The sequence below is a fragment of the Canis lupus genome, chromosome 25, assembly GCF_048164855.1.
Source record: "Canis lupus baileyi chromosome 25, mCanLup2.hap1, whole genome shotgun sequence".
Taxonomy (NCBI): Eukaryota; Metazoa; Chordata; class Mammalia; order Carnivora; family Canidae; genus Canis; species Canis lupus.
The window spans coordinates 28,132,298-28,159,925 of record NC_132862.1 but is presented as its reverse complement, the minus strand read 5'-3'; the positions used below and the strand labels follow the sequence as shown (position 1 = coordinate 28,159,925).

Genomic DNA, 27,628 nt, shown 5'->3' with positions numbered 1-27,628 from the left:
TGTTTAATAAAAGCAATAAAGAGAAATCTCTTTCATTTATCCAACCAATAATTTTGTAGTAAGTGCTAAGTAAAAATGTAGGTAGTGTATAAGTTAATGAAATATCAGGCATATACCCACGATTTGGAGAAACTTTTAAAGCACAGGTTCACAACCAACCACCTACAAACCAGATCTTTGTTCTCCTTTTCGATGAATACACAATACACGGCCAAGATTTTTTAAAAATCAGGGTGTAGGGATCCCTGGGTGGCTCAGCGGTTAAGCGCCTGCCTTCGGCCCAGGACGTGACCCCAGGTCCCAGGATCGAGTCCCACATCGGGCTCCCTGCATGGAGCCTGCCTCTCCCTCTGCCTATGTCTCTGCCTCTCTCTCTCTCTCTGTGTCTCTTATGAATAAAGAAATAAAATATTTTTTTAAAAATCAGGGTGTATACAACACCTGAGCAGACACTTTACAATAGAGTATATTTACAAAGCAAAAAGTGTATGAAAAGAAGTGCAGGGTTTTTAGTTACAGAGAACTGCAGATGAAGACCACAGTGAGATTCCACTTACAGGCCACATTGACCACATTACCACATTGACCAAGGTTAAGGCTGGCATTACCTTTTTAAATTATCTAAATGTTTTTAGTAGTAGTTCAGTTGTTTTGTTGAGACTTTCCAGATATACAGTGATATCATAATTATAGTTTTCCTTTTTCCCTTTCCTAATTTTATACCTATTCTTTCTCTGGAGCCAGTAGTTGCACAATAATATTAATAGAGGTTAGTGGATATCCTAATTCTGTTGTTGACTTCAGTGGAAATGCTTTAAAATTTTTCCCATTGATTGTGCTACTGGGTTTGTGGTGGGATATGTACATTGATCATATTATGAAAGTATCTATTCTCATTTCAGTAAGTTTTTTTTTTTCTTTTAAAGATTTTATTTAGTCACTTGAAAGAGAGAGAACACAGGCTAGGGTGGGGAGGGAAGCAGAAGCAGAGGGAGAAGCAGACTCCTTGCAGGGAGCCCAACACAGGGCTCGATCCCAGGACCCTGAGATCTTGACCTGAGCCAAAGGTAGATGCTCAATTGACTGAGCCACCCAGGTACCCCAAGTCTTCCTTTCTCATGAAAGGATATTGAGTTTTATTAGATGCATTGCTAGCAATCATATTTTTCTCTTTATATATTAATATATTGAGTCACAGGTACTAAATTTTCTGAATTAAACCATCCATTTGCAGGGCACCTGGGTGGCTCAGTCAGTTAAGGGTCTGACTCTTGGGCAGCCCAGGTGGCTCAGCGGTTTAGCGCCACCTTCAGCCCAGAGCGTGATCCTGGAGGCCCGGGATCAAGTCCCATGTTGGGCTCCCTGCTTGGAGCCTGCTTCTCCCTCTGCCTGTCTCTCTCTCTCCCCCTCTGTCTCTCATGAATAAATAAAATCTTTAAAAAACAAAAAAAAGGGAAAAAACAAAGGGGGGTCTGACTCTTCAACACAGGTCTTGATCTCAGGGTTCTGAGTTTAAACCCCACATTGGGCTCCACACTGGGCATGGAGCCTACCTAAATAAATAAATAAATAAATAAATAAATAAATAAGTAGATATTTGAAAATGTTAAAAACCATCCTTTTGCATTCCTAATATAAACCTCATTTATAGTATATTTTTCCTTTAATGTGTTACTAGATTCTATTTGATAATGATTTATTTCATATTTTTGCACTAATAGTTATAAGTAGTAGTATCTATGAATATAGGTGGCAAGATTCTTAGCCCCCCCCCCCCAAAAAAATGTGTTGGTTGCTAACATTTTATTAACTTTATTTGAGAGAGAGAGCACACAAGCAGGGGAAGGGGCAGAGGGAGAGGAGGAAGCAACCTCCCCGATGAGTGCAGAGCCTAATGCAGGGCTCGATCTCATGACCCAAGCTAAAGTCAGATGCTTAACTCTTGATCTCAGCTCAAGGCTTGACCTCAGGGTCTTGAGATTGAGCTCCACGTTGGGCTTCATGCTGGGCATGGAGCCTACTTTAAAAAATGGGGACTTTGTAGCTTTTCTTTAAAACTCAATAGACATAGACAGGACACCTGGGTGCTCAGCAGTTGAGCGTCTGCCTTTGGCTCAGGGTATGATCCCACAGTCCCGGGATTGAGTCCCACATCGGGCTCTCTGCATGGAGCCTGCTTCTCCCTCTGCCTGTGTCTCTGCCTCTCTGTCTCTGTGTCTCTCATGAATAAATAAATAAATAAAACCATCAATCAATCAATCTCAATAGACCTAGGGGCATTTGGCTGGCTCAGTTGGTAGAGCATACAACTCTCAATCTCAGGATTGTACATTTGAACCCCACCTAAGAAACTCAGTGAACCTAGCCAGAATGCCTGTTTCAATAGCACTTGGTTTCCTGGACCTGAGTAGTTTCTATCCCCTTCAGATAGGATATGGGGAGGAAAGTTGCTGTGTATCACTTGTGTAACATTTTTAATCCCTGTTGGCAAAGCATTTAGTACATAAGTAGAATAAGGACTACACTATTCTGTTTGTGCATATTTTATTCCATTCTTTTTTTCTGGTTTCTACATAGTCCTAATGCCGCATGATCTGTATTAGATAAATATGACCAGTCAAGTTTATAAAATTTAGCAACTATTTAATAAGTGACTTTAACTCATCAGTAGAAATTTTTTGAATTGGAAAAAAGTAAAGAAGTTGATAATTTGTTCCATCAATGCATGTCTTTACTATTAAAATATACCTTGACTGATGTATGTTCTCTATAGGGTTTGGATTCTTCCTCAAAGTTTACCTCTTAAAATTTAGGTGTTTTTCTTTTTTTCTTTATTTTTTTTTTTAAGATTTTATTTATTCATGAGAAACACAGAGAGAGAGAGGCAGAGACATAGGCAGAGAGAGAAGCAGTCTCCATGCAGGGAGCCCAATGTGTGGGACTCGATTCCAGGACTCCAGGATCACGCCCTGGGCCAAAGGGAGGTCTCAACCACTGAGCCACCCAGGCATCCCTTTTTCTTTTTTCTTTTTTTTTTTTTTTTTGTAATCTCTACACCCAACATGGAGCTCATACTCAACAACCCTGAGATTAAGAGTTGCATACTTACCCAACTAAGCCAACAATGAACCCATAGGTGTTGGAGTTGTTTGTTTTTTGACTAACAGTCATAAGCTCTCATTGAATAAATTGTCTGAAGTATGCAGATCAAATTATGCCATAATTTGTACCACGTGACCTAAAGTGAGGCTTTTAAAAATGGATCACTAGCTGGGATAATAGAAGCTTTCTCTTTGTTTGAACTGCAAAATTACCTATGTTGTGTATCAACTCAACTCTTCACATTCTTAAATATACCTTATAATACTAATAGAGTTCTTTTTTTAATACGATTTTCTTTTCTTTTTTTTAAATTTTTTTATTTATTTATGATAGTCACACACAGAGAGAGAGAGAGGCAGAGACACAGGCAGAGGGAGAAGCAGGCTCCATGCACCGGGAGCCCGACGTGGGATTCAATCCCGGGTCTCCAGGATCGCGCCCTGGGCCAAAGGCAGGCGCCAAACCGCTGCGCCACCCAGGGATCCCTACTAATAGAGTTCTTAAACAATATTAAAACCTGAGCTACCAATTGGTGTATAATTGAAAGGAGTCCTAAATGATTGACCTACCATCTGTCTTTGGGGAAGAAATTAGACTTCCTTTTAACTTTTTCCGTTAGTTGATGTAACTGTAAGTGAACCCAAAGAGAATGATGTTTTTCTTTTTCCTTTTTTTTTTTTTTTAAGAAAACCATTGAGATTTTAACAATTTTTCTTTTGCCAGTATCCTCCTGGATAATAGTACACAAGATGACCACAATATAAATGTATACATTTTATATGTTAACTTACTTTTAGTTTTTATTGTTATTGTATTAATGATGTTGTGTTCTATGGTGTATGTTCATTTTAGAAATTTTTAAAAACAGGGATCCCTGGATGGCACAGCGGTTTAGCACCTGCCTTTGGCCCAGGGTGCGATCCTGGAGTCCCGGGATCGAGTCCCACATCGGGCTCCCGGTGCATGGAGCCTGCTTCCCTCTCTGCCTCTCTCTCTCTCTCTCTCTCTCTGTGTGACTATCATAAATAAATTAAAAAAATTTAAAAAAGAAATTTTTAAAAACACAGAAAGTGACAGTGATTCCCTACAGGGTGACTTGTTAATGTTGTTAGTGGACTCTTTATTAAAATAGTACAGTGTTGGGGATCCCTGGGTGGCGTAGCGGTTTGGCGCCTGCCTTTGGCCCAGGGCGCGATCCTGGAGACCCGGGATCGAATCCCACATCAGGCTCCCGGTGCATGGAGCCTGCTTCTCCCTCTGCCTGTGTCTCTGCCTCTCTCTCTCTCTCTCTGTGACTATCATAAATAAATTTAAAAAAAAAAAATTTAAAAAAAAAAATAGTACAGTGTGACTGGAAAGAGAGCAAATGGAAATTAAAGACATGTAGGTAAATTACTTAACCTCTTTGGGTCATGCCTTTCCTGATCTTTGATATGTGAGAAGATTAAAGTACTTTCAATCTCTGAAAATGTTGTGAATGGAAAGAAGGCTAAAGTAGAAGCTCCAGCCATGCTGTTGCTGAGCTATATGGACTTGAGGAAGTAAATTAATGCAGGTAGATATTGCACTTCATTCATCTTTTTTTCTTAAGAAGGTTCTTGTGAGGATATATATGATCCATTGGTTATTACTAATTTTATAATTAACTTTTTTGATGTTGTCTATTACCGTAGAACTTTAGGTCAAGTACATTAGACTACTACATTTTCCCTGGTTCTTTTCAAAAGATAAATTTGCCTTTTAGAGCGCCTTGCTGGCTTGTCAGTAGAGCACGTAGACTCTTAATCTCGGGGTCGTAAATTGAAGCTCCACTGGGTATAGAGATTACTTAAAAAGAGAATCTTTAAAAAAGTAAACAAAAATTAATTTGCCCCTTTTTTTTGAGAGAGAGAGAGTACACGCTAGTGAGGGGAGGGGGTGCAGAGGAAGAGGGAGAAAGAATCTTAGGTAGTGCAGAGTTCACAATGCTGAGATCATGACCCAAGCAGAAATCAGGAGTCAGACACTTAACCAATTGAACCACTCAGGCACTCCCAATAAATTTGCCTTTTGATTTTAAAAGTGTCAGAGTGGGGGACTCCTGGGTGGCTCAGTGGTTCACGTGTCTCCCTTTGGACCAGAGCGTGATCCTGGAGTCCCGGAATCAAGTCCCACATTGATTGGGACTCCCTACATAGAGCCTGCTTCTCTCTCTGCCTATGTCTCTGCCTCTCTCTCTCTCTCTCTCTGTCTCTCATGAATAAATAAATAAAGTCTTAAAAAAAAAACTCAGAGGGGAACCTGGATGGCTCAGTCAGGTAAGCATCAGACTCTTGATCTCTGCTCGGATCTTGATCTCAGGGTTGGGAGCTTATGCCCAGCATGGAGCCTACTTAAAAATAAAATTAAATAAAATAAAAGCCTCAGAAATTGAGTATGTCAAAAGAAAGCAATGTTGTGTGAAAGATGTTTTGTAGAACTTACTACTCTTTTAATTTTTAGGTTCCCACTTTCCTGTTGGAGTAGTCCCTCCCAGAACAAAATCACCAACACCTGAATCTTCAACAATAGCCTCCTATGTAACCTTAAGGAAAACTAAGAAGATGATGGATTCAAGAACGGTATTTAACTTAGAAGTTAATTTCTAGAAGGATTCTTAAGCCTCTATATTGCTTTCTCATACATAATTCCCCCCCCTTTTTTTAGTGTTTCACCAAAAAAATTTTTACATACTCAAGAAAAACTTAGTAATCTTAATTTTTTTAAATTACATTCGGGAAATTAGCGCGTAGGGGACAGACCTACTCAATACCTACTCTAGGTTTGTTTTGATCCAGAGGGTCCACAATTTGTAGAATCTATTCTCATATAGCTGCCCTATGTTACATCTCCTGACACCTCTCTAAGAATTTCTTTGATGAAAGTGATAGACATATCCTGTGGTCAACTAAGGTAATGGATTTCCAAGCTAACCTGAGTTTAGAGGGCTTTTAGCTATGGTAGGTTTGGAGTTTGCCAGTCCTCTGGTGACCCTGAGAAATGTGAACTGAGATTGGGAAATAAATTCTGTATTTCACATATTCACCTGAGATCCATTTAATTCAGCCTGCTGTAAACCAGTATAAGCTTGGTCATTTTGGGAACATTGTCAGGATACTTAACTCCTTTCACCAGGTAGTCTCAGAAATTTGGGTGCAAAGAATGTAGGTTTTTTTAAGATTTTTTTTTTTTTTTAAGAGAGCACAGTGGTGGGAGGGGGAGGGCAAAAAGAGGAAGAGGAGCACACTCCTCTCTGAGCAGGAAGTCTGATGCAGAGCTTGATCCTAGGACCCAGGATCATGACCCGAGCCGAAGATAGATACCTAACAGACTGAGCCACCTAGGAACCCAAGAATTTTTACTTTTCATCTTTATAAACTCTCTACTTATTTGGTATGAGGCAATTTGATAATTTTAAGCTAGAAGAATGAAAAATACTACAAATGATAAGATTTATGGTTATTCTTGAAAAATATTAAAATACAGCTACAAAGTATGTGTGTAAAACACCTGACAAGTTTATATACAAGAAATATTTTTTAATTAGTACAAAATTGTAAAGATCTAGGAAGATAATTACTATAGAATAAAAATTAATGAACAGCTATATATCCATATTAACATTAGTGGTCATGGTTTTATAATAGCATTGTTTTTTCATAGTTAGGCTTTTTCTTTTAAAGATTGAAAGAGTATTTTTTTGGAAATTATAATATGAAAATAAATCAACAGAAAAAGGTTTTAAAAATACGTGTTGGGGATCCCTGGGTGGCACAGCGGTTTAGCACCGGCCTTTGGCCCAGGGTGCGATCCTGGAGACCCAGGATCGAGTCCCATGTCGGGCTCCCGGTGCATGGAGCCTGTTTCTCCCTCTGCCTCTCTCTCTCTGTGTGACTATCATGGAATAAATAAGTAAAATCTTTAAAAAAAAAAAAAAAAAAAATACGTGTTGAGGGGTACTCAGCTGGCTCCACTGAAAGAGCATACGACTCTTCATCTCAAGGTTGTGAGTTCAAGCCCCATGTTGCTTGTAGAGATTACTTGAAAATAAAATCTTTAAGAATTTAAAATAAAATTTAAGATAAAAATGCATGTTGAAGGATGCCTGGCTGGTTCATTCAGTAGAACATGCAACTCTTGATCTTGTAGTCATGAGTTCAAGCCCCACATTGGGTATAGTAGAGCTTACATTAAAAAAAAGTTAAAATATGTGTTGAAATGAAAAAGAAACATATTTAGTAGATTTATATTCTATAACTATTTTTAGTATATAACTATCTTAAATAGTAGATATCTTCTATTTAAGAAATAGTATGGAAGTCTACAGTTCTAAAATATCGGTACAGGGAAGGCATTTATAACCAAACTCAATACCAGAATAAAATACTTGGAGCATAATAGACAAGTTCCTTAAGAGATGAGGAGTGAATGTAGACCAGTTATTTTTAAGAGTTTCTTTATGGAAAATATGTTAAGTAATTCACAAATATATGATAATTTTTCAACCCCATAATAATTTTTAAAATGCTAACTAAAACTGCAAAGAGACCGTTTCTAGTTATCATTGGAGAAAAAAAATCTAAAAATTAACAATATCTGGCATTTAAAAACAATAGATCTTTAATAATATGACAACTTGGAAGAAGTTGCAGTTGACATTTTTGTATAAACGTAGAAAAGCCGGGAAGACTACATTTGTAGTTACTAAAAATAAAAGGATAAAATAAGAAACTTAATAAAATGCAAGACAAAAATAAAAGGAAAGGGATGCTATAGGAGCTAGTTACCAATCTGTAGCTAGAATTTCCTTTTTTTTTTATGATTTTTCGGTTTGTTTGGTATTTTGTTTTCCAAAGTGTGAACGTGTTTTATTGTACATATAATGGAGAATCATCATCACTTGTGCACATTAAGGCTTTTCAGTTTTTACTTGAGCTTTTAAAGATATTTATTCTATAAAATTGAATATGGCTCTAGAGCTATAGCTCCTGCCCTACCGGCATTTTTCAGATTGCAAGAGAGAGAAAGATCTTAGAGGGTTTGCCTGACACACTGCTTTGTCACAGAAATGCTTATCTCTGCCCTGGGTTCTTTTGAAAGCAAGCAACTTCACCAATGTCTCAGTCCCCACCAACTCAGACAAGAGACATAAAGAAGAAACCTATGGACTCTATGCCATAGATTCTACTATATGATTAATATTTAAATGTTCTAGGGATCCCTGGGTGGCGCAGTGGTTTAGCGCCTGCCTTTGGCCCAGGGCGCGATCCTGGAGACCCGGGATCGAATCCCACGTCAGGCTCCCGGTGCATGGAGTCTGCTTCTCCCTCTGCCTGTGTCTCTGCCTCTCTCTCTCTCTCTCTGTGACTATCATAAATAAATAAAAATTAAAAAAAAAAATTTAAATGTTCTAGTATATAAAATAAGCTAAATTTTGCTTATGACTAATATTGAAGTTCTTATTTTGCATTTTATACCAATATTGTTTTATTCTTTAATAAGTAAAGAAGTGAGATTTGGTTATTTATGTGACAAATATTTTTAAACCCTTCAGTAAGTCATAAAAATGAGCCATAAACACATGTATATATATAGTTTTCAAATAAAACCATCTGATTTATGGAACATAGTATTTCTGTAGTTCTTTTATTGATCATAAACGAAGGATTTTTCTCTATAAGCCGTCTCTCAGTAAATGTGTGACTTAAAACATTACATTTTCATTAAAATAAGTATCTGAGGTGCCTGGCTGGCTCAGTTAGTAGATCATGCTACTCTTGATCTTGGGGTTATAAGTTCAAGGCCCATGTTGGGTATAGAGATTACTTAAAGATAAAATCTGGGGGGGGATTATAAAAAATAAATCTCATATATTTAGAAGCTGTGCCCCCCATTTTTCCCTAGTTTGAGTTTTATACAATTTCCTGTTTCAGTGACCATGTATCACCAATTACTAGTGAAGGATAAAACAGTTTGCCTTTCTGGTGTTAACAGACCTCCATTTTTGACTTTGAGAAAAAAAATAAATGCACTTTTTTTTTTAAGAGTTTATTTTTTGTTTGTTTGTTTGTTTGTTTGTTTGACAGAGAGAGAGCACAAGCAGGGTGAAGGGGAGGGAGAGAGAGATGTAGGGCTCGATCCCAGGACCCGCGGAGGTTATGACCTGAGCTGAAGGCAGACGCTTAACTGACTGAGCTACCCAGGCGCCCCAATAAATGCACTTTAGAACATTTTTTCTTCCAACATACTTTTCAGAAGTTATTCTGCATCTTTGTGTTCATATGTCTATTTTTAATTTAAAGGAAAGACCAAGAAGTGCAGTGGACCAGCTTTGTTTGGCTGAAAGTACCCGGCCTAGGATGACTGTGGAAGAGCAAATGGAAAGAATAAGGAGACATCAACAAGCATGCTTGAGGGAAAAGAAAAAAGGGTTAAATGTTATTGGTGCTTTAGACCAGTCACCCTTACAAAGCCCTTCAGTTTTAAGGGATAATCCATTCAGGACTACCCAGGTACATCAATTGCATTTAATCATTCTTCTGTGTAAATCTAGTATCGCTTGAATCAGGATCATGGAGTTACAGAATTGATGGGTTTTCAAATGTCTGCAGTGTGGATAGTTATTTTATATTATTTAATTCCCATAATAATAAGGTAGTAGAGTGGAAATAGCCTGAGTTAAAAAATCAGAGCTATATTATTTGTTGGCTATCCTTGTACCAGTTGTGGACTTAATCTTCTCTACTGTAAATTAGATGATGATACAGCCCATCCGATGTACTTCACAGAGTTACTAAGAAGATAAAAGTGCTTTCAGCAAATAGGAAATGCTACACAGGTTACCAAGATAGTCCCCAATTCCCCCTCCAATAAAATGTGTATTACTCTGTCCTAATTTAACTATGACCTAAATTATAGCAGGAGAGAGCTTCTAAGTCTACTATTCATCACATTCCAACCTCAGCCTTGTGAAGTGATAACCATTCCATTTCTTATTATTTGTTTGTTACCCCAATTTATGAAGACAGGTTAACAGACTAGCAAGCCTTGCTCAGTAGCTTCTGCCTGGATCTTTCCCTATTAGTAAACATGTATCAAAGTGTTGCTCTGTCTTCCTAGAAATCCCTTTTCTATCTAATCAAGAGCTTGCAGGCATTGCTACTAAAGATTTAGAAGATTAACAATTGAATAATTGCACATTCTACAAATTACAAAATGGAAAAATAAAAGAGATGAGAAAAAAAATCTGTGGAATACTGAGATAGATAGATAGATAGATAGATAGATAGATAGATAGATAGATAGATAGATACTTTTTTTTCCTCTGTTGGTTTTATAAGGAAACCTCCTTGTAAGTGAAGATCAGCCTTTTTTCAAAATTAACGGGTGCTATCTAAAAACTTTACATGGCTGGGATCCCTGGGTGGCTCAGTGGTTGAGCGGCTGCCTTCAACCCAGGGCATGATCCTGGAGTTCTGGTATCGAGTCCCGCATCAGGCTCTCTGCATGGAGCCTGCTTCTCCTGCTGCCTATGCCTCTGCCTCTCTCTCTCTGTCGCTCATAAATAAATAAATAAAATATTTTGAGAAAAAAAAACTTTGCATGGCTTTATAGTATGAATCTCTGCTGTGTATTTTTTGGACAGCCTCGAAGAAGGGATGATAACATTAAGGAATTGGATACCGTCGTTAGAGAAAATGATGTAAAGCCGAACCACGAAACTCCTGCAGCAGAAATTGTTCAACTAAAAGAAGCTGAACCTCAAAATATGGATTTCAGCAAAGAGGTAGATTATCTTAGAACAGATATTCCAAAGGGGTAGTTTTTTGAATATTAGATCAAGTGGTAAGGCTGAAAATAATTATGTTTCATTTCATTGGAGAGACCATAAGTCTAAGTGAAATGATCAATTTTGTTTAACCTGAGAGATGTATTCAGCACATCAGAAAAATGGGTTAATTGAACAGTTAAAACATAATCAAGGTTAGAATAAATTACTGTTAACCTCAATTAAAGAATCTCATATCCCAGAGCTGCTAGCTATTAGCAATATGCATTATCCCTCTAGGCAAATAATTCTTTGCATCTAGTAGTGAAGAATGTTAATATTTCTCATATACTTGAATCTCAATATGTATTTCAGTTACTATTTGACAGGGTATCATTTAATGACGAACTTTTATTTTTTTAATCATTTTTCTTCTTCTTCTATAGTTTAAAAAAACTGAGGACATTTTTTCCAAAACGCTCTTCAAACCTGAACCAAATGGAGTAAGTTCAGAAGAAATGATAGATAAAGAGGGAAACCAAGAGAAAATGCCTGAAGATGTTTCATGCAGGTAATAATTAGGGAAAGCAACAAAGGAATCACTCCCAAAACTATATAACTACTTAATAATGGTGAACTCCTGATTCAAAAAGTCTTGGATTCCTGTCCCAACTTGGCTATTTAAGAGTTATTTAGGATCTTGAGCAATTTACATAACCTCCCTAAACTGCAGGTTCCTTACTTGTAAAAATGGGGATAATAGTACCTGTCTCACAAATGTGTTACAATGATTAAGTAAGAAAGCACAGGTATTGCATTTAACACTTATTAGCACCTAGAAATTCAATAAAGACCTTTAAAAGAGTGGCAAAACTTACATTGTCTCAGCATTGCCTGTATAATGGATCAGTAATGATAGACACTGATCAGAAATCCAAGGTATCTGATGTGTTCCAAAAGTCATAATGATTTGCTATTTATTTTTAAGCTGTATTTCTTTTTTCTTTTGTATATATTTTTTATTGGAGTTCGATTTGCCAACATATAGTATAACACCCAGTGCTCATCCCATCAGGTGCCCCCTTCAGTGCCCATCACCCAGACACCCCATCCCCCTGCCCACCTCCTCTTCCATTACCCATTGTTCATTTCCCAGAGTTAGGAGTCTCTCATGTTCTGTCTCCCTTACTGATATTTCCCACTCATTTTCTCTCCTTTCCCCTTTAATCCCTTTCACTGTTTTTTATATTCCCCAAATGAATGAGACTATATAATGTTTGTCCTTCTCTGATTGACTTATTTCACTCAGCATAATACCTTCCAGTTCCATCCACGTTGAAGCAAATGGTGGGTATTTGTCATTTCTAATGGCTGAGTAATATTCCATTGTATACATAAACCACATCTTCTTTATCCATTCATCTTTCGATGGACACCAAGGCTCCTTCCACAGTTTGGCTATTGTGGCCATTGCTGCTAGAAACATCGGGGTGCAGGTGTCCTGCCGTTTCACTGCATCTGTATCTTTGGGGTAAATCCCCACAGTGCAATGGCGCTAGGTCGTAGGGCAGGTCTATTTTTACCTGTTTGAGGAACCTCCACACAGTTTTCCAGAGTGGCTGCACCAGTTCACATTCCCACCAACAGTACAAGAGGGTTCCCCTTTCTCCACATCTTCTCCAACATTTGTTGTTTCCTGTCTTGTTAATTTTCCCCATTCTCACTGGTGTGAGGTGGTATCTCATCGTGGTTTTGATTTGTACTTCGCTGATGGCAAGTGATGCGGAGTATTTTCTCATGTGCATGTTGGCCATGTCTATGTCTTGCTCTGTGAAATTTCTGTTCATGTCTTTTGCCCATTTCATGATTGGATTGTTTGTTTCTTTGGTGTTGAGTTTAATAAGTTCTTTATAGATCCTGGAAACTAGCCCTTTATCTGATACGTCATTTGCAAATATCTTCTCCCATTCTGTAGGTTGTCTTTTAGTTTTGTTAACTGCTTCTTTTGCTGTGCAGAAGCTTTTGATCTTGATGAAGTCCCAGTAGTTCATTTTTGCTTTTGTTTCCCTTGCCTTCATAGATGTATCTTGCAAGAAGTTGCTGTGGCCAAATTCAAAAAGGGTGTTGCCTGTGTTCTCCCCTAGGATTTTGATGGAATCTTGTCTCACATTTAGATCTTTCATCCATTTTGAGTTTATCTTTGTGTATGGTGAAAGACAGTGGCCAGGTTTCATTCTTCTGCATGTGGATGTCCAATTTTCCCAGCACCATTTATTGAAGAGACTGTCCTTTTTGCAGTGGATAGTCTTTCCTGCTTTGTCAAATATTAGTTGACCATAGAGTTGAGGGTCCATTTCTGGGGTCTCTATTCTGTTCCATTGATTTATGTGTCTATTTTTGTTCCAGTACCACACTGTTTTGATGATCACTGCTTTGTAGTACAAGCTGAAATCTGCCATTGTGATGCCCCCGGCTCTGGTTTTCTTTTTCAATATTCCCCTGGCTATTCAGGGTCTTCTCTGATTCCACACAAATCTTAAGATGATTTGTTCCAACTCTCTGAAGAAAGTCCATGGTATTTTGATAGGGATTGCATTAAATGTGTAAGTTGCCCTTGGTTGCATTGACATTTTCACAATATTAATTCTTCCAATCCATGAGCATGGAATATTTTTCCATCTCTTTGTGTCTTCAGTTTCTTTCAGAAGCGTTCTGTAGTTTTTAGAGTATAGATCCTTAACCTCTTTGGTTAGGTTTATTCCTAGGTATCTTATGCTTTTAGGTGCAATTGTAAATGGGATTAACTCCTTAATTTCTCTTTCTTCAGTCTCATTGTTAGTGTATAGAAATGCCACTGATTTCTGGGCATTGATTTTGTATCCTGCCACACACTGCCGAATTCCTAGGTGAGTTCTAGCAATCTTGGGGTGGAGTCTTTATGTAGAGTATCATGTCATCTGCAAAAAGGGAGAGTTTGACTTCTTCTTTGCCAATTTAAATGCCTTTTATTTCTTTTTGTTGCCTGATTGCTGAGGCTAGGACTTCTAGTACTATGTTGAATAGCAGTGGTGAGAGTGGACATCCCTGTCGTGTTCCTGATTTTAGGGGAAAGGCTCCCAGTGTTTCCCCATTGAGAATGATGTTTGCTGTGGGCTTTTAATAGATGGCTTTTAAGATGCTGAGGAATGTTCCCTCTATCCCTACACTCTGAAGAGTTTTGGTCAGGAATGGATGCTGTATTTTGTCAAATGCTTTCTCTGCATCTATTGAGAGGATCCTATGGTTCTTGGTTTTTCTCTTGCTGATATGATGAATCACATTGATTGTTTTACAAGTGTTGAACCAGCCTTGCGTCCCGGGGATAAATCCTACTTGGTCATGGTGAATCATCTTCTTAATGTACTGTTGGATCCTATTGGCTAGTATCTTGTTGAGAATTTTTGCATCCTTGTTCATCAGGGATATTGGTCTATAATTCTCTTTTTTGGTGGGGTCTTTGTCTGCTTTTGGAATTAGGGTGATGCTGGCCTCCTAGAACAAGTTTGGAAGTACTCCATCCCTTTCTATCTTTTGGAACAGCTTTAGTAGAATAGGTATTGTTTCTTCTTTATAGCTGTATTTCTTTTTTTTTTTTTAAGATTTTATTTATTTATGCCTGAGAGACATAGAGAGAGAAAGAGAGGCAGAGACACAGGCAGAGGGAGAAGCAGGCTCCATGCAGGGAGCCTGACATGGGACTCGATCCTGGATCTCCAGGATCAGGCCCTGAGCTGAAGCCACCGGGGCTGCCCTATAGCTGTATTTCTTGACTGGCCTTCTTATGTGTATATCCTCAATCTCACGCTTCATTAGAAAAATCACCAGAGCTGGAAAAGAGAAATGCAATGATTTTATGTTACTTAGAATGCCTTTATTTCGTCAATGAATAGCAAGATTGAATTTGAAAAACTTTTGGCAATAGCTGATAAGAAAAAAAAAAAAAACCTGCTGTTTTGTTAACAGCCATAGATTAGAACACATCTAGTATATTAAAAATCTATGAGTTTAATGATCCAACAACTGCAAAAAATAATTTGTTGGCCGTTTTGGACAATGCTAATGGAATTGAACAATATTCCTCAATGGCTGGAAAAGCTGTTAGCTGAAAGTCTGTCAGGGAACTTTATGAGTGGTTCAAGAAACCCTTGAACTGGGCAGCTCGAGTGGCTCAGTGGTTTAGCTCTGCCTTCAGCCCAGGGCGTGATCCTGGAGACCCGGGATTGAGTCCCGCATCGGGCTCCCTGCATGGAGCCTGCTTCTCCCCTCTGCCTGTGTCTCTGCCTCTCTCTGTATCTCTCATGAATAAATAAATAAAATCTTTAAAAAAAACAAAAAGAAAAGAAACCGTTGAACTCACTGATCTTTTTTAACATAACGAAAAGAAACAACCTGTTAATGCAATAGTGCATGAACCCCACTTGATAAGATATTATCTTCCCCGTTCCCCACAAAACCTATATCCAATCAAGCCTCAAAGTCCTATCATTTTTATTAAAAATAAGAGCAATATAATCATCAAAATACAGAATGTGGTAAACTATGTAGGATGGGTAAAACCAGGTTCTTTCACATAGTGTTAAAAAATAAAGGGGAAGTGGGTGGGGGGTGGGGGTGACTGGGTGACGGGCACTGAAGGGAGCAATTGATGGGATGAGCATTGGGTGTTATTCTATATGTTGGCAAATTGAACACCAATTAAAAAAAATTTATAAACTAAAAAAAGAATAAAAAATAAAAAGGATGTGTTGTGTGGGATAGGGTATTTTGGATTAAAGTTAACTTTAAGGGGATCCCTGGGTGGCGCAGCGGTTTGGCGCCTGCCTTTGGCCCAGGGCGCGATCCTGAAGACCCGGGATTGAATCCCACGTCGGGATCCCGGTGCATGGAGCCTGCTTCTCCCTCTGCCTGTGTCTCTGCCTCTCTCTCTCTCTGTGTGACTATCATAAATAAATAAAAATTAAAAAATAAATAAATAAAGTTAACTTTAAGAGACTTGTCAGGCAAATACAATACATATATCGACTTTGGATCTGCTTGAAACTTGTAACTCTAAAATGATATAATGAGCCAATCAAGAAAATCTGAGCACTGACTGGATATTTGATGACATTAAGATATTATATTATTGGGATCCCTGGGTGGCGCAGCGGTTTGGCGCCTGCCTTTGGCCCAGGGCGCGATCCTGGAGACCCGGGATCGAATCCCACATCAGGCTCCCAGTGCATGGAGCCTGCTTCTCCCTCTGCCTGTGTCTCTGCCTCTCTCTCTCTCTGTAACTATCATAAATAAATAAAAATTAAAAAAAAAATATTATATTATTATAAGTACAAACTGAAGTTTTTACAGATTGAATGATATGTCTGAAATCTGCTTTAAAATAGTATGGAAAGTAGAAGACTGGGAGTTTAAATGAAACAAAATTGGTACAACGTTGATCGCCTGAGTGTACAGGTTTCATGTATGATTTGCTCTAATTTTTTTGTGTTTAAAAACTTCTATGGGGGGAGGAGAAGAAAAGAGATTAATTAAAAGCAAAATGTTAGCAGTTACTAAATATAGATGGTGGCATTTTCGTGTATGGTAAATTTTCGTAATGATAAATTGGAAGAAAAAAATGTATTGTATTCTGTAATAACAAGTTTTAAAACATCAGTCTATTTTCATTAGCCCACAGGATGAGACACAGATCATAAATCATAAAGCAGAAAGCCACCCTGAAGAAAATATAAAGGACAGTATTCATGAGCAGGAAGAAACGATTGTTTCTTATGAACAAACTCCTGAAGCTTCTAGAGAAAGTCAAACGATGGCAGGTAGATATTTCACGTTTCATACTTTTCTCAGTGGGGTGTCCTCTGAACTTCTGCATTTATAGTTTGCCTTCCCACATGCACCTTCAGGAAGATTGCCACTGCCCCCATCTGGGAAGGGGTGGCATCTATCTTGATCCACCACATCTCTCCCGACTCGGGGGTAACTTCTTTCTCTCTCTCTTTTTCGTCTGAACCTTAACACATATACCATAAATTTTTTCTAATAAAATATTCCAGAACTTGGAAAATGCATCTGTTTCCCTGAGGCTGGATTCTCAGTCTTCACAAACCTACCACCTTGGAGACTATAGAAGATTTAATACCTAAACTAAGTAGAATGGGTTTGTTTACTGTAACCCCTGGTATAATCCACATCTGGGTTTTTCTTTGATAGAAGATCATGATCCGGGGCACCTGGGTGGCTCAGTGATTGAGCATTTGCCTTCAACTCAGGGCTTGATCCTGGAGTTCCAGGATGGAGTCCCACATCAGGCTCTCTGCATGGAGCCTGCTTCTCCCCACTCTGCCTATGTCTCTGCCTCTTTCTCTAGGTCTGTGAATAAATAAATAAAATCTTTTTTTAAAAAATTAATTTAAAAAAAAGAAGATCATGATCCATAGTGTGTCAAAAGATAGGGGCTCCTGGGTGGCTTGGTCAGTTAAGCATCTGACTCTTGAGTCTGGCTCAGGTCATTGATCTTAGGGTTGTGAGATGGAGCCTCATGTTGGGCTCTATGCTGAGCGTGAAGTCTGCTTAAGATTCTTCCCCTCAGGGATCCCTGGGTGGCGCAGCGGTTTGGCGTCTGCCTTTGGCCCAGGGCAGGATCCTGGAGACCCAGGATCGAGTCCCACGTCGGGCTCCCGGTGCATGGAGCCTGCTTCTCCCTCTGCCTGTGTCTCTGCCTCTCTCTCTCTCTCTCTCTCTCTCTGTGACTATCATAAATAAATAAAGAAAAAAAAAAAAAAGATTCTTCCCCTCTCTCTGCTCCCCCATCTCTCACTCTCTAAAAAATGTTAATTAGGGATCCCTGGGTAGCACAGCGGTTTAGCGCCTGCCTTTGGCCCAGGGCGCGATCCTGGAGACCCAGGATCGAATCCCATGTCGGGCTCCTGGTGCATGGAGCCTGCTTCTCCCTCTGCCTATGTCTCTGCCTCTCTCTCTCTCTGTGTGACTATCATAAATAAATAAAATTTAAAAAAAAAATGTTAATTAAAAATAATATTAAAAATGTCTATGCTACTTTCTTTTTTGTTTTTCACATATTTTATTTATCTATTTGAGAGAGAGAGAGGGGAAGCAGCAGGGAGAGGGAGAAGCAGGCTCCCCACTGAGCACTGAGGCCTTTGTAAGGCTTGATCCCAGGACCCCAGGATCTGAAAGCCAGATGCTTTCATGACCTTAAAGCAGATGCCTCACCAACTGAGCCATCCAGGCACTCCTCCTGTTTGTTTTGTTTTGTTCATTTGTTTTTGGAATCTTCACAGATTTAATTTTCTCTTTTTCTTTATGATATTTGGCAAGGGGTGGGGATGAGGGGGATCATACCACTAGTCCATATTATTAACATTGGTTTTCATAGTCCATAAGCAAAAAACCATTAATAATCCACCCTCCTGGGGCACCTGGGTGACTCAGTGGGTTAAGGGTCTGCCTTCAACCAAGATCATGATCCAAGGTCCTGGGGTCAAGGTCCCTGCTCAGGAGGGATCTGTTTCTCTCCCTCTGACCCTCCCCCTCCTCGTGTGTGTGCACACACTCCTTCTCTCAAATAAAATCTTTACAAAAATAATCCTCCCTCCTTTCATCCTCCTCTCCATCATTTTATAGAAGGGCAAATACAATGCAATTCAATTATCTGAGACTGTTTTTCTTAGGAAGAACACAGGATTCCAGCAGTGTATTTTCTAGATCTTATACACACCTAGCATGCAAATCTATGTGATTAGTCATGTTTCCTTGTAACATATTAAGCACTGTCTTTTCTTTTGCCTCTATCATTTATAAGGCATCATGCACAGGAATTCTCACCTTTTTTTTAATTGTCACTGACCACTTTCTGTTTCTGTTTTGGCATGTCTGCATAAAGTGTGTGGGTATATTAAAATCACAACATTTAATGTCACCTGGGCAGCTCGGCAGTTGGGCGCCCACCTTCAGCCCAGGGCGTGATCCTGGAGACCCGGGATCGAGTCCCACATTGGGCTCCCTGCATGGAGCCTGCCTATGTCTCTGCCTCTCTCATGAAAAAATAAATAAAATCACAACATTTAAACTGTTGATTTTATTTATTTAAGATTTTATTTATTTATTCATGAGAGAGGCAGAGACACTATAGAGGGAGAAGCAAGCTCCGTACAGGGAGCCCTGTGCAGGACTCAACCCCTGAACCCAGAATCACACCCCTAGCTGAAGGCAGATGCTCAACCACTAAGCCACTCAGGGATCCCTGTTGATGGTATTTAGCTGCATGGAACTAGAAAGGCTTTTAAAAGTAAGACCTAGGAGTGCCTGTTGGCTCAGTCGGTAGAGCATGTGAATCTTGCACTTGGGGTTGTGAGTTCAAGCCCCATGTTGGTCAGAGCTTACTTTAAAAAAAAGTTTTTTTTTTAATAAGTAAATAAAAATGAGATCCATCAGGAGTGATCTGTAGATAGACACCTAAAAATTAACCTCAAAGGCTAAATAAATAAATAAATAAATAGTGGGGCAGCCTGGGTGGCTCAGCGGTTTAGCGCCGCCTTCGGCCCAAGGTGTGATCCTGGAGACCCAGGATCGAGTCCCACGTCAGGCTCCCTGCATGGAGCCTGCTTCTCCCTCTGCCTGTGTCTCTGCCTCTCTCTGTCTCTGTGTCTCACATGAATAAATAAAATCTTAAAAAAAAAATGGTGAAGAATTTTCCAATTGTGTTGAGGTATAATTGACATATAACATTGTACGCAATGTTTAAGCTCATGGTATACGAAGAAGAAGAATGTTTTATCAGTCTTCAAGAGACATTTCATGCTAAATAATCAGTTGTCAATTTAGAGAATAACAGAACCCAGATACAACTATTAAATCCTTCCTGAAATATGTTCCTATTTTATGGGATCACAGCATCAGGATTTCCTTCTCCAGATGTGTCCTAAAGATTTTTATCTTCTCACATTCTCTTGGTGTGTTTTAGTGAAAAGTCTGTCCCCATCTCCTGAGTCCTCGGCATCACCAGTTCCAGCCACTCAGCCGCAGCTCACAGAAGGATCCCATTTCATGTGTGTGTAGTCTCAGAAAAAGTACGTCAGTTCCCTTTGCATTTGTGCTTTAACTTTAGAGTTTTTAACTTGATTTTTATTCATGTGTTGGTTTGGTGAACAAAAACTGAGATTAATTGTCGACTGTACATTAGGGATCGTTGGCAGAGCAAGAAGGCTGTGTATTTGAGCCATGGGCAATAACTCAGATCTCCAGCATTAGCCCTTGCAGTGATTTGCTATGTGACAGCATTTTAGAGAAAATGTTCTTATTTTAGAGAAAATGTCTCTTATTTCATCATCTGTAAAAACAGCAAAACTAAGAGGGTATGGCCTTTGCCAAGACAAGCCTCACGGTGTTTTGCAGCTGTGCTCCCACTTAGCATTCCTTTCCATAGTCGGATCTGAGAATTCTGTTGAAGCTATTACATGTTGATCAAGTAATGTCTTTTACAGTTCGTGCAACGTATCTACCGCATTGGGAGTTTAATTATTTTAAAGGACAAAGGAGTGTTTGTGGTACAGCCAACTACATGGAATATTAAATTGTTAAGATCTATCAGAAATTATTTCTAAATAACTAAATTTTTTTTTTAAGTAAAGGAGGTCACTACTAAAAAAGCTGTGGGTGGGGAAATGGGGAATGAGGAAACCTTGCTTGAACGCTGTTCCTTCAACCAAAGTTTAAGAACTGAGAATAATCTCCTAAAATCTTACTTTTAACAATTTTATAGACAGTTGCTGAGTTTTATTTGCCTTTTTCTACTTGTAGATATATACTTTTTTAACTGTGAGATAGAGCTATTTATGCCTTTTTCTGCATTGTTTCTCTTACCATCTACCAGATACAGTAATATTGTGTACTTTAGAGTTACCACCAGTTTCTTTTAAGCTATTATAAACAGCGAAAACACATAGAGATACTACAAACATTATTGCTAACATATTCTTTGACTTTTAGATTCTCAAAATAGTACAAATACTTAGTATCCAGTAATGCTTATATTCTTAAATCTTCTTCCATTCATACCTTTTTTGTGGCAACTATAACCTGTGTCCTTTTGTTCACCCTGAAGCATTTATGTCTGTCTTGTCATATTTGTAACTTTTATTTGAGATTATGTCTACATAGCGGGACGGGACGCCTGGGTGGCTCAGTGGCTGAGCATCTGCCTTCGGCTCAGGGCATGATCCTGGAGTTCCCAGGATTGAGTCCTGCATTGGGCTCCTTGCTTGGAGCCTGCTTCTCCTCCCTCTGCCTGTGTCTCTGCCTCTCTTTCTGTGTCTCTCATGAATAAATAAATAAAATCTTTTAAAAAGATAGAGATATTATGTCTACATAGAGCCTGGAAGAGGCTCTGTTGTCAGCTGGTGTTTATGCAGGATTGACATCCTTTCTGAAGTTACAAACCACCTGTTTGTTATAGTCTACCTATGTCTTGCCTCTGTCACTCATGCATTTAAACTTTTAACTTACTGTGGTTTGAAGTGACAGTTGCCACTAGTGACAGAATAATACCAGCATAATATTTAATTCATACTTATTTTATTCCTCTTGTGCAAAGAATTGGTAGATGGCCTCTTCCTATCTTAGTGGAGAAGTATATATTAAAATCTAGTCTCATTATCTTTTGGCTCAAAAACAGGTTACAATTCTTTGTACACAGACCAATGATAATAAAGAATGTTGTTTGACAATAAAGAGTATTTACAGTTAAAACCCAAGTACATTTAAAGGTTCCTTAAGTTGTTATTATTGGATTTTGTTTCGTTTTACTTTCACTCAGAGTCAGTGACATTATATACTAGAATGGTGTCCGGTTATTACCCGGTATTTTTTAGTCTCCTGGCATGCAGCCACCATGAATAACTAGTGGCACTCAACCCGTTATTATTTTTATGTCTTCTCACTCTGTGTATGTTATCTTGATGACTTAGTAGTTTTGGCAGGACTTTGGAAAGATTCATAACTGATGCTGCTGTGTAGGCGGCTTAGTGTATTATTACATATTTTACCAAAATTATGCAAATCTTCGCTCATTTTGTTGATCTTTTGGATTAAGCCACAAATTCGGCTACCTTTTTTTAATTCTGAATTATTTAATTGCATTTTTTGCTTTGTGAATTAAATCTGTGAAATGACAAGAAATTATCCTTCCGTTATATTATGTCTTAGGATTTTCATGGCTATGCTTGTCAGTTCTGTTGTTGTAGAACAACACCCTCAGTTACTTTAGGAAATGGTTACTCATTAACTTTTCAGGTGTCAAAAGTAATTTTCCCTGTCTTTATTTTTCAGCTATACTAACTTCTGTTGAAACCATTCAAAGCTAAGGACATGGACCTTCAGCAATGTGAGAAGATATTGTACAGTATATTTTAAATCTATGAAATTCATAGTTCTGATGCTTTTGGCCACAGAGCATCATTTTATCACTTCTGGAAAATGTTTATTCCAAATAGCTTTAATGGCTCATATGTACACTCCGTAATCTCAAGGTTGTTCTGACACCAGCTTGCTGCTATGATTTCAGAGCACATAAGTAAAGGTGCTTTTTTAATGTGTGGTCTACAGCCAGAGCTTACTTAGTTGCTGATTTCTAGATTTTGATGTTTCTAAAGTTTAGGTGGATTTATATTTCTTTTTGCTTTTTCAGTACATAAATTTAGTTATTTCCAATGAAGCTTGTTTTCCTTTTTTTTTTCTTCCCATTTTGGCTACTGCAATGCTTTGTTTCACACTTGATTTGTAAAAATTTTATATATATATTTAAAATGTGCCATTTTATTATTGCTAAGTGAAGTATGTCCTGTTTTCTGCTATAATTATTTCTCAGTCAGATTGCAATGTCAGCAGTTACTGCCACACTCTTGTCAGCTTAAACACAAATGTTACCGCTTACTTTTTCTTAAAAATACAACTTAAAATGTAGGTATTTTGAAGTACTGGGCTTATACTTCAATTGGGATAGTTGTGTACAGCAATAAGCAGGTTTTCAAATCCAGTACTTAGTTTGTGTACAAATGTAATTATGTTCATTGTGTATATATTATACAATGAGCACATGTAAGTATTAAAGGCTACTTACTCTTGTTTAAATGCAAATGTTCATATCTCATTTCTTTTTTATCATGTTAAATAAATGTTGATGTTCTTAAATCACTTGTGTTACAATGTTTGCTCTTCCCATCTAAAATGGAAAGTCTGTGGGGTACCTGGCTGGCTCAGTGGGTAGAACATATGACTCTTGATCTCAGAGTTGTGAGTTCGAGCCCCACACTGGGTGTAGAGATTACTTGAGAAAAATAAATCTTTAAACAGATAAATTAATTAAATTAAATAGAAAGTCTGAGACACAAGGAATTTCTCGACAGAACAATAGTCTGTTAATCTTTCCACTATAGACAACACCATGAAAAGACTTTTTCTGCCGTCCAGCCCGACTCTCCCATGTGAGAGCTCAAGAAACATGAGGCCCGGGGAGATAAATTGACTGGGCCACAATCCCATTATGTTTAATGACAAAATTTGGACTGGAATATAGTTTGTTCCACTTTTCCTCTGAGGAAAAACTCAACACCATCGGGCAGGTTTAGTTGCGTGAAGTCTTCTTGCACTTATTTCTATTTGTTTCTGTGTTGTGGAAACTAGCTGCAAACATCTGCTGTCTCCGCTCAGTGGATTGGGCTTGAAGGAGGGGTGTGTGGAGCAGAGGGTTATTTCTCTGACATGGGGAACTAGAAACCGTTTCATCATCAGAAGTAGGACCCTCAGAGATCATTTTCTCTTACAATACATTCTTTGCAGATGTTCACGCTCTTCAGAATCAATTACATTTCTTCCCGCTATAACCTTTTGTTCGTGCTATATATTGTTCCCAGAGTACAAGGAAATTTGATGCTTTTGGATTCCTATATGAAATGGCTGAAACTAAATTGGCACTGGTCAGTCTTTTTTTTTCTTTTCCCATGCTATAGTAAAGAGGATTTAAATTTAATTCGAAATGCAGATGTATAAAAATTCGTCTGCTCCAAACAGAAACACAAAATGAAATGCAAATAGATACAGTCTATATTGTAGGAGGGGAAGGAGAAGAGAAGTTAAGATGGAAGCAGAATGTTTAGCTGTCTGTATCCATGTACACATGTTTACACATATTGCCTTTGTTTTATTTTTTTTTTAAGATTTTATTTATTTATTCATGAGAGACACAGAGAGAGACAGAGACACAGGCAGAGGGAGAAGCAGGCTCCATGCAGGGAGCCTGATGTGGGACTCAATCCTGGGACTCCAGGATCACACCCTGGGCCGAAGGCAGGCGCTAAACCACTTAGCCACCCAGAGATCCCCATACATACTGCCTTTAAAGATAACACTGCGAGTGCTTGCTTCGGCAGCACATATACTAAAGATATCACTGCAAAGTCTTCCGAAGGAAATAGGCTACAGATCATCATTTACCTCTAATCACCATACAGCTATTGTCACAGATCTTCCATCAGTGTGTGGAGGGAAATTTACTGTTATTCTTTGGTTATTCCTTGGGATTTTTTGATGAGGGTTTTTGTCTGTGGTATGTGTTTGAACATTTTGTGAACTATTTCAAGAAGGAAAAATGTCCCATACTCGAATACCTGAAAGCCTGGGGATTTGGGCGAAACACTGGAGAGTAGTTATAACTCTTGTCAACATTTCAGAGAGCCAGATGAAAATCATGTACATATAAATAATAGGGCAGCCCAGGTGGCTCAGCGGTTTAGCGCCGCCTTCAGCCCAGGGCATGATCCTGGAGACCCCAGGATCAAGTCCCATGTCGGGCTCTCTGCATGGAGCCTGCTTCTCCCTCTGCCTGTGTCTCTGCCCCTCTCTCTCTCTCTCTCTCTCTCTCTCTCTCTCTCTCTCTCTCTCTGTGTCTCTCATGAATAAATAAATAAAATCTTAAAAAAAAAAAGTAGGTCAGCACAGGTACTTGTTACAGGATGTAACAAAGGGGACTATTCTCCGAAAATAAGAGCAAGATCACTATTCTCAGTCTCACCTGAAGCTCACCGTTCTCAGCTCCTGCTGTCTTACTGGAGAGGTGTGTGGAGAGCAGGAAGTAAGGAGGGTGGCTAACAAGTCGGCAGTGGAGGTGTGGGTGAAGGGTTATGGATGCCACCCTCCAGCACAGAAGCAAGCCCCAAAGTTTAACGTGTACCCTGTTGGGCTGGTTACTCAGACACCATGTGCAAGTCCCCCATGTGCACCTGCCCCCAACTTACAGAAAGTAGACAGTCCTATTCCCCTGGTGGTCAAAGATTACATCTAATCATATACAAGCAATCTGCAAACATCTTTGTTTGCATATGCACAAAAGGATTTTAAAAATTATGTTTCCCTTTGCATATTTTAAATTTGACATCTATAGCTTTTCAAAAATTGAGATAGTTGAAATGATGCAATTTTTAGCATACTGTCAATTTGACTTTGTAAGATAAAACTGTTAAATCATTTTTTTTCCTGTATCTAACAGAAACTACCGTTTTGATTGTTTCATTATCCTTTTCTTTTTTTAAATGCAAACCAGGGCACCCCACTGGCTTAGTCTATAGAGCTTGTGACTTTAAGCCCCACCTTGAATGTAGAGCTGTACTTTAAAAAAAAAAATCCTCCGTTCCTGGCCTTTTGGCTAAGATCAAGTATAGTTTCTGTTATCACCAGAATATCTGATATGTCCTCTACCCAAGGACAACATATAAAGTGGATTTCAGAAACAGGGAGATGGAAACAGGAGCTTGTTCTGTCCACTTGATGCATTGACCTCCTGATACTGCAGTACCTCCAGAAACAGTGCAACCCCCCTAGGGCTAAAACAAAGATTCAAAAAACTAAAAGATGCAAACAACTTTTTTTTAAATATTTTTTTTTTTGGGACACCTAGGTGGCTCAGTGATTGAGCATCTGCCTTTGGCTCAGGTGGTATCCCGGGGTCCTGGGATTGAGTCCCACATGGGGCTCCCATGAGGAGCCTGCTTCTGCCTTGCCTTTGTATCTGCCTCTCTCTCTCTCTCATAAATAAATAAAACCTTTTAAAAATAATAAAATAAATATTTTTTTCTTTATATGTAATCTCAATGTCCAATGTGTGGCTCAAACTCATCACCCCAAGATCAAAAGTCTCATACTCTACCCACAGAGCCAGCCTAGTGCCCTACAAGCTTTTGTTTTGTTTTTTATTTATGATAGTCACACACAGAGAGAGAGAGAGAGGCAGAGACACAGGCAGAGGGAGAAGCAGGCTCCATGCACCGGGAGCCCGACGTGGGATTCGATCCCGGGTCTCTAGGATCACGCCCCGGGCCAAAAGCAGGTGCCAAACCGCTGCGCCACCCAGGGATCCCTACAAGCTTTTTTTTTAAATAGGAAAGTTTACATCATTCCTTTTTCTCCTTGAATTTATATTTCCATTTTACTTACCTGATGATACTTGATCACAACAAATTAGGATGCATAAAATTTAATTATTTTAATTATTTCTAATCCCATTCATTTCTGTGAGATCTTGTTACTCAGCCATTGTAGTTCCTTTTTCACACCCTGGAGGATTTTACACTCTGAGTATAAGAGTAAGATTCAGAGAAGTGGGATTTTCATGTATGAAGGAGAAAGGAGCTCATGTGAAAAAAGAGCCTTGATCTCAGGAGGCAAAGAGATGATATGTTTTAGGCACGAATTTGTGTGGAAGGTAAAGTTCTGGATACCAAGTCCACTGAAGTCGTCCTTGCCCACATACCCTTGAAATGTTTCTGTGTATTAATTTGAAGAATGCGGGATCCCTGGGTGGCGCAGCGGTGTAGCGCCTGCCTTTGGCCCAAGGTGCGATCCTAGAGACCCGGGATCGAATCCCACGTCGGGCTCCCGGTGCATGGAGCCTGCTTCTCCCTCTGCCTGTGTCTCTGCCTCTCTCTCTCTCTCTCTCTCTCTCTCTCTCTCTCTCTGTGGGACTATCATAAATAAATAAAAATTAAAAAAAAAAAAGAAGAATGCTGTCCTAGACTATTTGGCCATTAAAATATTCATAAGTGTATTGATTTATACACACCTAGTCACTTTGTTTGTTTGTTTTTTAAGATTATTTATTCATGAAAGACAGAGAGGCAGAGACAGACAGAGGGAGAAGCAGGCTCCTTGCACAGAGCCTGATGCAGGACTCGATCCCAGATCCTAGGATCACACCCTGAACCGAAGGCAGATGCTCAACCGCTGAGCCACCCAGGCGTCTCTATACTTGGTCACTTTAGCCACAGAAAGGTTTTATATAGAGCAGCCCCGGTGGCCCAGTGGTTTAGCGCTGCCTTTAGCCCAGGGCGTGATCCTGGAGACCCGGGATCAAGTCCCATGTTGGGCTCCCTGCATGGAGCCTGCTTCTCTCTCTGCTTCTCTCTCTGCCTCTCTGTCTCTCATGAATAAATAAATCTTAAAAAAAAAAAAAAAGGAATGGTTTTATACAGATTTAGTGCATGGCAGAGAAACTCACTATTGAACAATTTCGAGCTATGTATGAGAATAAACTGAACGCAGAAACAACTTTTTTATTATGCTAAAGTAATGTGGAAAGTTTTCCCAGAATTATTCCAGAAAAACAGATTACATCCGTCATTTAAAAATAAATCTCTG

General features: G+C 39.0%; 1 protein-coding gene and 1 non-coding gene across 26 annotated transcripts in view; both read left to right on the top strand.

The window, feature by feature from the left end:
- Window positions 1-23,131, top strand: part of PLEKHA5 (pleckstrin homology domain containing A5) — a 242,065-nt gene extending 218,934 nt beyond the window's left edge. For 21 of the 25 annotated variants that reach the window (XM_072798810.1, XM_072798805.1, XM_072798802.1 and 18 more), the window contains 7 exons: window positions 5,584-5,702; window positions 9,423-9,632; window positions 10,766-10,906; window positions 11,335-11,459; window positions 16,595-16,740; window positions 19,908-20,013; window positions 22,271-23,131. In XM_072798810.1, the coding sequence (XP_072654911.1) occupies window positions 5,584-5,702; window positions 9,423-9,632; window positions 10,766-10,906; window positions 11,335-11,459; window positions 16,595-16,740; window positions 19,908-20,002 (836 nt within the window). In that variant the 3' untranslated portion in view covers window positions 20,003-20,013; window positions 22,271-23,131. Of the gene's footprint in view, window positions 1-5,583; window positions 5,703-9,422; window positions 9,633-10,765; window positions 10,907-11,334; window positions 11,460-16,594; window positions 16,741-19,907; window positions 20,014-22,270 lie in introns of those variants that run through there. The other 4 variants (XM_072798812.1, XM_072798804.1, XM_072798795.1 and 1 more) reach the window with 2 other exon arrangements.
- Window positions 23,132-25,620: 2,489 nt separating this feature from the next.
- Window positions 25,621-25,812, top strand: LOC140617749 (U2 spliceosomal RNA). Its single transcript, XR_012017928.1, has one exon. It is a non-coding gene; the product is annotated as a U2 spliceosomal RNA (small nuclear RNA).
- The last annotated feature ends 1,816 nt before the right edge of the window (window positions 25,813-27,628 follow it).